This window comes from Felis catus, chromosome B1 (assembly GCF_018350175.1).
Source record: "Felis catus isolate Fca126 chromosome B1, F.catus_Fca126_mat1.0, whole genome shotgun sequence".
Taxonomy (NCBI): domain Eukaryota; kingdom Metazoa; phylum Chordata; class Mammalia; order Carnivora; family Felidae; genus Felis; species Felis catus.
Genome location: NC_058371.1, coordinates 39,930,682 through 39,942,799, shown reverse-complemented (window position 1 = coordinate 39,942,799; position 12,118 = coordinate 39,930,682). Strand labels below are relative to the sequence as shown.

At 36.7% G+C, this 12,118-nt stretch overlaps 1 protein-coding gene across 8 annotated transcripts in view; it reads left to right on the top strand.

Moving 5' to 3' along the window:
* Window positions 1-12,118, top strand: part of HOOK3 (hook microtubule tethering protein 3) — a 115,791-nt gene that overhangs the window by 39,516 nt on the left and 64,157 nt on the right. For all 8 annotated transcript variants that reach the window (XM_019828496.3, XM_045055478.1, XM_023252550.2 and 5 more), the window contains 2 exons: window positions 6,161-6,223; window positions 7,850-7,933. In XM_019828496.3, coding sequence (XP_019684055.2) covers window positions 6,161-6,223; window positions 7,850-7,933 — 147 coding nt within the window. The remainder of the gene's footprint in view (window positions 1-6,160; window positions 6,224-7,849; window positions 7,934-12,118) is intronic.

Genomic DNA, 12,118 nt, shown 5'->3' with positions numbered 1-12,118 from the left:
AGCGTGGGATTCAGTCTCTCAAACCATGAGATCATGACCTGAGCTGAAATCAAGAGTCAGTTGCTCAACTGACTAAGCCACCCAGGCACCCCTGAAATGTGGTCTTTATTCCAGGTAGTCATAGCCCAACCACAATTTGAGGAGTCTGTTATTAAGCAAAAATAGGAAAAAGAATAAGGAGCCACTAACAGTTCTGCCTTACAATAATTGATCCTACAATTCTATTTTTAGGAATTTATCCGAAGGAGATCTGAAATACAGAGGTACATAATAGTAATAGCAAACATTCATCTAGCACCTACTATGTGCAAGATAGTGCTGGTACTTAGTAAATACAATGCATCTATTAACTCTTAAAATTATAACTAATACTACTGAAATCTACACTTAAAATTTTAAATGGCAAATTTTATGTTCTACATATGTTCTACATATATGTTCATACATATAGTATGTTCTACTACATACTACTACATGTAATAGTTCTACAACTACATGTGGTTCTACATACCACAATAAAAAAATGAAAAATTAATTGTAATGTTTTGAGGTATATACTGTTATTATCCCCATTTTATAAAAGGGAAAGTGAAGCATAGAACTCAGCAGTAGGGAGACAGATAAGTCAATTATGGTAGAATAATACTTTGGCATAATATGTAGCATTGAAAACATATAACAACATGGGTCAGACTTGTCTAGGGAAACAGAGCACATGAGCAATAGAATCCCATTTCTGTTAGAGATTAAGATGAGTGAAAACAAACTTGCAAAATGTTAATTATCTCCAAGTGGTTGGATGTTCTATATTCTTTTCTATATTTGCCAGTTTCTCTATAATAACAGGTTTGCATCTATAATCAGAAATATTTTTAAAATTAAAGTCTATGACCAAACGATTTTTAATTCTACATATCTAGCCCAAGGAATTATTTAGAAATTCAGACCAAGATTGGGTACAACAGTGTTTTTCCAACTATTTTATTTATTTTATTTTTTTAAGGTTTATTTATTTAATATCTACACCCAGCATGGAGATTGAACTCCCAACCTCAAGATCAAGAATCAGTGCTCTTCTGACTGAGCCAGCTAGGCACCCCCAAGCTATTTTATATTAATAGAAATATGAAAATAATGTGCATCCATTAGTAAGCAAGTGTTTAACTTAGGGTACCTCCATCTCATGGAATATTATATAGCTGATAAAATTTTTAAAAAGTATATTATGACAAAGGGAAAACATTTAAAATGTCACGTGAACAAAGTATATAAAATTATACATACAACTAGATTTTAAAAATAGATTATATGTCTTTATGTGCATATTCCTTTTATGCATTTAACACATACTGTCAAGCCCTTAATATGCACCAGAAGCTATAGATACACCAGAAGCATTCAGGATACAATTGTGAAAAAGACAGACATGGTCTCTTGCCCCAGAAAGTCTAAGTCTCATGGGAGAAATGGCTAACCAAGCAATTCACGTCCATTTAAAGCATTCAAAATGAAAAGTACCATGTTGGGGAAAATATTAAGAGGACCTCCAAGAAGTAGCTAACTCAGCTTGGGGACTTAAGGGAAGGCTTCTCAGGGAAGGTGGCATCTCATCTGAGCACAGAAGGATGAGATGACATGAGGAAGGGGTAAAAATTGTTCTAAAGTCCAGGTGGCAAGAGAAGCAAGACCTGCATGGAATGTTGGAGGTATTGAAAGAAGGTGCCTGTAGCAAACATGGTGAAGGAGGGAGTGCTTAGAAATGAAACCAGAGACCTAAGATCATTAGAATATTGAGCAGTTTCATTAGAGATTTGGGACTTTGGAAACCAATGAATAGATTTTAAGGAGAAAATACACTGAAGTCTGTATTTAAGAAAATCCATATGATGAGAAGAATGGTTTGGAGGAAAACCAGGTTAGAAAATGGGAGAGCAGTTGAGAAACCTTGATAATTATCCAGCAAAGAATGACGGAAGCCTAAACTAGGTTATGGCAGGGTGGAGACAGGTGGACAGATTTGAAAATTGTTAGAGCTTGAATCAATAGGCTTGGTGATTGATTGGACCTAGGGGGGAGAAGGAGGGCTTTTTTTTTTTGGGGGGGGGGGGCACATTGTATTTGTATTTCTTTATTCAAGTACTAATGACTTAGACTTTTTTTTTTTTACCATGGTAAAATACATATAACAGAAATTTGCCGTTAGTAACATTTAGTGTGCTCATAATGTTGTGCAAGCATTGTCACTGTTTAGTTCCAGAACTTTTTCCATCAGCACAAAAGGAAACCTTGTACACCCATTACACAGGCAGTTCTCATTTCCTCCTTGCTCCAGCCCCCATCAACCAGTAATTTGCTTTCTGTCTCTATAAATTTCCCTATTCTGGATATTTCATATAAATGGAAACATAGGATATGTGACCTTTTGTGTCTAGCATTGTTCATTTAGCATAATATTTTCAAGGTTCTTTTGTAGCATGTATCAATACATATTCCTTTTTATGCTGAATAATGCATTGTATGGATGTGTAGTATTTTGTTTATCCATTCATCAATTGATAGACATTTGGGTTGTTCCTACCTTCTGGCTATTGTGAATAATGTTTCTGTGAATGTTAGTATACGGGTTGTTGTTTTTGAGAGGGAAAGAGAGACATCTGGGGAGGGGCAAAAGGAGAGGGAGAGAGAGAGTCTTAAGTGGGCTCTGCGCTGGGCATGGATGTGGATTCAATCTCACAACCATGAGATCATGACCTGAACTGAACTCAAGAGTTGGATGCTTTAGGAACTGAGCCACCCAGGCTCCCCAGGTTTTTGATTTTTTGTTGTTGTTGTTGTTGTTGTTGTTTTAATTTTTTTTCAACGTTTTTTATTTATTTTTGGGACAGAGAGAGACAGAGCATGAACGGGGGAGGGGCAGAGAGAGAGGGAGACACAGAATCGGAAACAGGCTCCAGGCTCTGAGCCATCAGCCCAGAGCCTGACGCGGGGCTCGAACCCACGGACCACGAGATCGTGACCTGGCTGAAGTCGGACGCTTAACCGACTGCACCACCCAGGTGCCCCTGTTGTTGTTTTTTTTTTATAAAACACCTATTCTGCCTATGTTGAAATTGAATTGCTTGGTCATATGGTAATTCTCTGTTTAACTTTTTGAGGATGCACCAACTTCTTTTGCATGGGTGCTGTAGCATTTTACATTCCCACCACCAGCACTAGGATTCTAGTTTTTCCCCTCTTTGTCAACCCTTGTTGATGTCCATCTTTTTTATAATAGCCATCCTAGTGGGTGTGAAGTGGTATCTCCTTGTGGCTTATTTGCATTTCCCTAAAGGCAAATGATGTTGAGAATCTTTTCATGGGATCATTCTTTGGAGAAATGTAAATGGTGGTCAAGTAAATGATAAGTCTTTTAATTCTTTGAATGCTAATTGGAAGAAGCCACAAGTAAGAGAAGGACAGATGTTGATTTATAAGAGAGAGGATGATAAATGATACAGGGTCTGTGAGAAGCTGGGAAGGGACTGGGTCAGGGAGCACAAAGGATTAGCCTACTATGGGAAGAACAATACTTATATTACAAGATTGGAGAAGGAAAGGATGGGCATGAATGTTGCCAATTTTGTGGATTAAGACATGAGAAATTCTTATTTGAAGACAAAGATTTTTTTTTAACTTGTTTTATTTTTTATTTTACATCCAAATTAGTTAGTATATAGTGCAACAGTGATTTCAGGAGTAGATTCCTTAGTGCCCTTTACCCATTTAACGCATCCCCCCCCCAACAGCCCCTCCCATAACCCTCAGTTTGTTCTCCATATTTATGAGTCTCTTCTGTTTTGTCCCCTCCCTGTTTTTATATTGTTTTTGTTTCCCTCCCCTTATGCTCATCTTGGAGACAAAGTTTCCTGGTGAAGAGTATGGTGGTGTTGGTGAGGTTTGAGAAGTAGGAAAGGTTTAGAATAATCTCTGAAGGGAATAAAGAGACTGCTGACTGGGGAAGCGTAACTATACTTTGGGGACAACTTTGAAGTCCCAGTTGAAATTGGAAACTATGTATTAATAGTGTTTTAGGATTAAAATATTTTTTGTTTACTCTCTCAGTACTTAGCAGTCAGGATTTATGGTCAGAACAGACAGGTATTTGGATTGATTCTAGACTGAGATTTTGCCAGGAAGAAGAAGGAATGGACGTAAGAGAAGTGATGATATTGGCAAAAGTTATCAACATAATAGACCATGAAAAATCTAGGCTAGAAAGAGAAGGTAGTTGGTTAAACAAATGATGAACCATGGAAGCTAAATCAGTGGAGGAAGATTGCAGAAAATAAGATGATGTTAGCAAAATAAAGAAGAGTAAATGTGAGCAGACAAAAACAAGAATGTTTACTATAAAGTCTAAGCAGAATAAGAAAGAAAGTGATGGGTTCTGACTGGAAACCTGGGAGAAAGGAGGGAGGTAGAGGGCCTGGAAACCTCAAGTGGAGAAGCACGTAAACTAAGCATAATTGAATGAGAGAGCAGGGATGACAAAAGGTTGTGTTCAGAGTGTAGGACACCTAGGTTTTTATTCAGAAGTGTTGCTGTGTTATGAGGAGGACTTAACTGCAATAATGGGAAAAGGAAAAAGATGGGGAGGAGATCACTCCTAGTATTTCTGCCACCTGCCTCCAAGTCAGATACCACCTCTCTGATAATCTGTCACAGCCCTTATCACACTGTGATGGTTTTTTTCACTTGACCTGTGCTACACCCATGGTTGGTAGCTTCTTAAATATTTCAGAATTATAAAAGGTGATTATTGTAGATGGTAAAATAATGATTTTTCCTTTTTATATTTTTAATGAATTATATCTTCTCTACCATGGGATTATTTTTTCAGTTGGAAGAAGTCTTAAAAATCTTTTGATTAATATTGTCAGAATAAAAGCATAAACATTGAAACCAGTATTTTTTGCTCTTCCTAAGATTTTTTTTCCCCCTAATTATGCTAAGGGACTTTGAACTCTTCTCATCCCATTAATATAGAGCAGTGATTCTTAAACTTCATTATGCATCAGAATCAGCTGGAGGACTTTATTAAACGTGTTGTTGAACCCTAACCCCAGAGTTTCTGAGTCAGTACATCTGGGCTGGGACCTGGTAATTTGCATTTCTGATGAGTTTCCAGACAATGGTGATGCTGTTGTTTTGAGAACTTCACTTTGAGAACCACTGATAAGAACAAGGTACAGCTGAACATAACATTTCAGGTCACTCCAGATTGGGATTAAAGGCTGAAATTATAAAATCTCTCAACAGAACATCCCCACATTTCTAATTGTCCCCCTTTCTTTTGTCCTTCAGACAGAACATAAGAAGGAAGCAACAGAAAATTGAGACCATTTGGGTCTGCCCCTGACTTTTGTCACAATCAGATTTTATCTTTTTCTCCCCTAGCCCCTCACACTTTATGGATCCTTTCTCTTTGCAACACAAGGGTGAGAGAGGCTAAGACATAGATTTGTGTGTGCATGTGTTATAAACATCAGCCAATTCATTTTGGCTTATATTGATTTATATTGATGTTGACCATATTTATTCTTTAGAAATAGTTACTTGTGTTGCTGTTTTTTTTTTTTGTTTTTTTTGTTTGTTTTTTTTTAACTGAAAAGTCAGTTTTAAAATATTTAGCCACTTCTTAAACTAAAAGACTTGTCTTTTTAGTGATAAGAATACTTGATTCTTATGACTGGGCCTACAGTGAAAATGAGCACCAGAATTTAGACCTATAATTTTATTTATTTTTAATGTTAATTTATTTATTTTGAGAGAGTGTGAGCGTGCGCACGAGCGTGGGGGGAGGGGCAGAGCCCAGCTGTCAGCCCAGAGCCCAACGTAGGGCTGCATCCCACAAACCATGAGGTCATGACCTGAGCTGAAATCAACCAACAGAGCCACCCAAGTGTCCCCTAGACTTGTAATTTTAAATGAAGGCATTATTCTAGAATGAAAAAATATTCCAGACTGAAAAGTTTTAATGTGTAAGAAAATGTTCCTTTTATGTTTGTGTTTTCATTTTTATAATTTTATGGTGATTTGGGTATTCGTGTTGTTATGTAAGTACATTTTATATGATGTCTTTTTTGCCACATAGTTACAATCATTTAAATCTTAATTTCAGCTGATGAGTAAGGAATCTCCTGTCTCTGCTGGAAATGATGCCTATGTTGACCTTGATCGCCAGGTATCTCATTTTGCATTGTTTTTATCCATGCAGAGATTGAAAAGAATAAACCTTATATATTCACAAAAAGAATGTTTCATTTGAAATTGCTTATAGAATATACTGGTTTAATTCATTGTTTTTTACTAAAATTCAAGAGCTTAAGCTACTTTACTAGTGGATATTACACATTAGTAATTACATTTGTAATTTGTAATTAAAATATTGCATAACCCACTTTAACTTAAAGTCATTGTAATTCGTATTTCCTAGTCATGATTTTTCTTTTTCCATTAGTGATATCTTTCTTCATGCTACATTTAACACACAGCATTTTCTGGAAAATGGCATGCATTTAATCTTATGATTTATTTATAATACAAAATACCTTTTATTTCACATTATTCTTCCTTTATCTTTGTGAGAAAGACCATTTACCCTTTATCTTTGTGACGAATAGTCAACAGATACTTAAATACATTAAGGAATGTACTATATTTTTAAAGGAACTCTGTGGTGTATTCTTGTGGTTTTAACCAAAAGTTATTTTGTAATTTTAATTACTACTTTTCAGTAGAATACTCTTAGTTACATTGTCAGTTTCTATGTTCCAACTATCCTGAGACATCTGTCCCAAAGGGTGAACAGATATCTTCACATTACCCTCTCTCATTTCTTCCCCATGGTTTCTAAATGTTTTGTAGGAACATCTTTGGACATATGATTTTAACCCAAGTTGTAATTTGCTTCCCTTACTTTGTGATGTTAGGTTTTAAAGGTGTTACTTTTTTTTTAAGTTTATTTATTTTGAGAGAGAGAGAGAGAAAGAACGCATGTGTGAGCATGTGAGCAGGGGAGGGGCAGAGTGAGAAGGAAAAAGAGAAAATCCCTTAAGGGGGGGGTCCGGGGTTGGGGGGGGAGGCTGGAACCAGAGATCATGGCCTGAGCCTAAATCAAGAGTCTGACTCTTAACGGACTGAGCCACCCAGGCACCCCTAAAGTTTGTTACCTTTATGAATTTTTTTGTATCTATATTACACAGAAGTTTGGTCATGTGAAAGGAAAAGCCACTATAATTTTTTGGCCAATTTTTCTTTTTTTAAATTAAGTAATTAATTTTAATTAATTAATTTTTTCATGCTTTGCTAACTTAGAGTTTATATAATAATGGGACACAACTTAGAAGTGTTTGGTTTGTGTTGAGAATCAGAATAATAATAATTTAAAAACTGTTATGCAAACTAAAGGTTTAATATGACTGAAGAACTTGGGTTGAAATACATCGGCTATATATTTCAACTATTGAAACCCCTATCCTCTAGCACATGCATATTTTATCAAGGTAAAATTTCTCACTTATTACAGAATCAACATTACCAAGAATCATGTAGCCCAGATAGGCAAATGTAAGAAAACTTGATAAGGGGAAAGTACCAGATTCAGAGTACAGAAAAAACAAGACTTAGGACTAGAAGATACTCAGTTAGAAATGCCTTCTTTTGACTCTCCAGAAGGATTCTCCATTTCTCCCTGCCCCTCAGAAAGAAATGGGATGGAAATGTTTTAATTCTTTATTGTACCTATGTAATTATTAACTGTTGCTACTTCATATTGAAATGTTTATTGTATCTCTTTGTTTGTAACTAGTTGAAGAAAACAACGGAGGAACTAAATGAAGCTCTGTCAGCAAAGGAAGAAATCGCTCAAAGGTGCCATGAACTGGATATGCAGGTAAGAGATCCGTTCTGTGTACTACCTATTTGAAATGCACCATTATAAGTAACACCAGATATACTGTGTACTACCATGTAGTATAGTTTGGCTGTAACACAACCCTAATTAAAGAGAAAAAAAGGGAAAGCAGGTTTTTGATTAAAAATAGACTAATCAAATATGTTAGTTTTCTTTCCTTCTTGCAACCCTATTAGATTGATAATAACTGAATGAAAATGGCATAAGGACCCAAGAAAAGAAAGGAAGGATATCAGTGCTAGCTTTAGGGAGGAGTGGAGATTTTTAAAAGCCCTGATTGTAGTGTTTTCCAGTATCCATAGTATAAATACTCTAATTTACATGCAGGCCAGCTTCTTGTAGAGCATTGTGACTCTTGATTTCAGGGTTGTAAGTTTGAGTCCCATGTTGGGTACAAAGATTACTTAAAAATCTTAAAAAAAAAAAAAAATTAATAGGGTAGGTAAATTTCAAGAAGTCACCAATAAAAAGACAGAAAGTAAAGTGAAATTAGTCAGAGAAAGACAAAAATCATATGACTTCACTCATATGAGGACTTTAAGAGACAAAACAGATGAACATAAGGGAAGGGAAACAAAAATAATATAAAAACAGGGAGGGGGACAAAACAAAAGAGACTCATAAATATGGAGAACAAACTGAGGGGTTGTGGGAGGGGGGATGGGCTAAATGGGTAAAGGGCATTAAGGAATCTACTCCTGAAATCATTGTTGCACTATATGCTAACTAATTTGGATGTAAATTTTAAAAAATAAAAAAATAAAATTAAAGAAAAAACAAAAAAGACAGAAAATAAGAAAAAAAATATTTGGGATTTACCTCAAAATTAAGGAGGTTGGGGGCATGGAGAGAGGTACAAATAAGACATAACTGACCATGTTTTGATGCTTGGTTAAAGCTGGGTTATGAATATACTTAGTTCATAATATTTTATAATAGAAGCACTTTACTTTGAAAGGCATAGGTGTTGGTCATTGCTTTGGATGCAAATAGGAGGAAGTATAATCATAGCACACTTGTTGGGTTAGAAGGTAAATAATATTATCTGGTCACAATAACATTAAAGTTATACACTGGGATTGGTAAACTGCACCTTGTCATCTGTTTTTGTAAGTAAAGTTTTATTGTAGCACAGCCTTGCTTTTTCACATCTTGTCTATGACTGCTTTCATGCTGTAAGGACAGAGTTCATGCCACAGAGACCTATGGCTCTCAAAGCCTAAAATATTCACTGCTTGATTCTTTACAGAAGAGTTTACCAAACTTGGTATAGACATACTGCAAAGTGAATGGCAGGGTTGCAGACAGGTTATGAGAATAGAAGGGGTTGCCCTATGACACACTTAGTTCTGCAGAAAATAGTAGTAATACACTTGATACTCGGATTTCTAATGTAGTAATATAAACCAATTTCAACATTTAGAATTGTCCTAGAGAGAAATGTTATTGTGAAAGTAGAGGTGCAGGTGATAGTAGTTGAGAAGTAAACTAGGATAGGAGCCATGAGGAACACTAATGTTCTTGTCTTACCAAGAAGTCAAGACCCACTTCTGTGGCACAGCAGCTATTACATGGCTGGCTCCTTCTAGTCATCCAGTCTCAGCTCAAAATCACATGATTAATTTGGCATAAAATATGTATTGGGCACTTAAATGTGTGAAGTACTAAATTAGGCCTCCTGGAAAGGCTTTCCATGGTCCTGTGGTCCGTGGTCCATATAGTAGGCAGATGAGTGAGTGCATAAATGGGTGGGGGATTGAGTGGAAGGAGTTAATAAGTAGTTAAGATTGCAGAGGTGACCAATGAAGGAAACAAGAATAGCTGTTTGTGGAAAGGAAGGATGGCACAAGTTGCTATAATTTAACCTGTCAGAGGAGAAAGTCACTAGATAATGTCTGATGTTGATAAATCAAGAAATAGAAGTGTAAAACATTTAGAGATGTAAAATAACAACCCAAGACAGTAAAATTAGGAATAGTTAAAATTAGTTGTCTGTTAGAAGCAGAAGCACTCTGCAGGAAACTATAGCTTTTTTATGATAAACCCCTTTTTTGTCTGATTTTTTTCTTAAATCATGTTTAAGTATCATTTTTTATTACAAGCATACTTAGGAGTTATTGTTCCATACTGCTGCAATAATGCTGGTATCCCAGTAAAGCAAGTCAAATGAATTATCTGGCTTCCTAGTGCGTATAAAAGTTATGTTTATCCTTTATCGTAGTCTGTTAAGTATGCAATAGCATTATGTCTAAAAATGTAGGGGCACCTGGGTGGCTTAGTCGGTTAAGCGTCCGACTTCGGCTGAGGTCATGATCTTGTGGTCTGTAAATTCGAGCCCCACATCGGGCTCTGTGCTGACAGCTCAGAGCCTGGAGCCCACTTTAGATTCTGTGTCTCCTTCTCTCTCTGCCCCTCCCCTGCTCACTCTCTCTCTTTCTCTCTCTCTGTCTCTCTCTCTAAAAAAATAAACATTAAAAAATCTTTTTTAAATAAAAACAAATGTATATTCTCTTTCTTTCTTTTCTTTCTTTTTTTTTTTTTTTTTTTTTTTTTACAAATGTATACACTTTAGGAAGACTTTATCGCTAAAAATTGCTAACCATCATCTTAGCTTTTAGTGTATCATAATTTCTTTTGCTGGTGGAGTGTTTTGCTTCAGCATTTATGGCTGCTGATAGACTGATCAGGATGGTGGTTGCTGAAGGCTGGTGTGGCTGTGGCAGTTTGTTAAAATGAAATTTGCTCCATCAATTGACTCTTCCTTTCACAGATGATCTCTCTGTAGCATGTTATGCTGTTTGATAATTTTAGCCACAGTATAACTTCTTTCAAAATTGGAGTCAGTCTTTTCAAACACTACTGCTGCTTTCTCAACTGTTTATGTGATACTTTAAATCCTTTGTTGCCATTTCAACAACCTTCACAGCATCTTCACCCCAAGTCACTTTTCCACCCCAAGTCACTTTCTTTGCTTGTCCCTATGGAGCAGCTACTCATTTATTAAAGTTTTATCTGTGATTGCAACAGTTCAGTCCCGTTTTCAGGCTCAATTTCTTTTTTGGTTGGTTTGTTTGGTTGGTTGGTTTGGTTTTTGTTTTTTTTTTTTTAGAGAGAGTGCACGTGCCAGGGAGAGGGGCAGAGGGAAAGAGAAAGAGAATTTTTTTTTTTTTTTTAATTTTAGAGAAACAGCATGCAAGTGGGGGAGAGGGGCAGAGAGAGAGAGAGAATCTTGAAGTCTAAGCAGGCTGCATGCTCAGTGAGGAGCTGGACGCAGGCTCCATCCCGTGACCTGGATCATGCCCGGAGCCAAAATCAAGAGCCAGATGCTCAACCCACTGAGCCACCCATGTGCCCCCAAGCTCCATTTCTAATTCTAGTTCTCTTGCTATTTCCACCACATCTGCAGTTACTTTCTCCACTGAAGTCTTGAACTCCAGAATCATCCATGAGGCTTGGGATCAGCTTCCTCCAAACTTCTGTTAATGTTGATTTTTTTTTTTTTTTAACCTCTTCCCATGAATCATGAATGTTCCTATTGCCATCTGGAATGGTGAATCCTTTCCAAAGGTTTTCAATTCATTTTACCCAGGTCCATTAGAAAAAGTATTATAATCTGTGGCAGCTACAGTTTTACCAAATGTGCTTCTTTTTTTTTTTTTTTTAATGTTTATTTATTTATTTTGAGAGAGCCACAAGCACAAGTGGGAGAGGGGCAGAAAGAGGAGGGAGAGAGAGAAAATCCCAGGCAGGCTCCATGCTGTCAGTGCAGAGCCCAACTCAGGGCTTGAATTCATGAACCGCAAGATCATTACCTGAGCTCAAATCACAAGTTGGACGCATACCAACTGAGCCACCCAGGTGCCCCCCAAATGTGTTGGTTAAATAATAAGACTTGAGAGTCTAAATTATTCCTTGATCCATAGTCTACAGAGTGGATATCGTGTTAGCAGGCTTGAACATTAATCTCATTGTACTTCTCCATCAGAGCTCTTGGGTCACCAGGGGCATTGTCAGTGAGCAGTAATATTTTTGAAGTCATCTTTTTTTCTGAGCAGTAGGTCTCAACAGTAGACTTAAAATATTTAGTAAACCATGTTGTAAGCAGATGTGCTGTCATCGGGACTCTGGTTCCATGGGTAGAGGACAGGCAGGGCAGATTAAGCA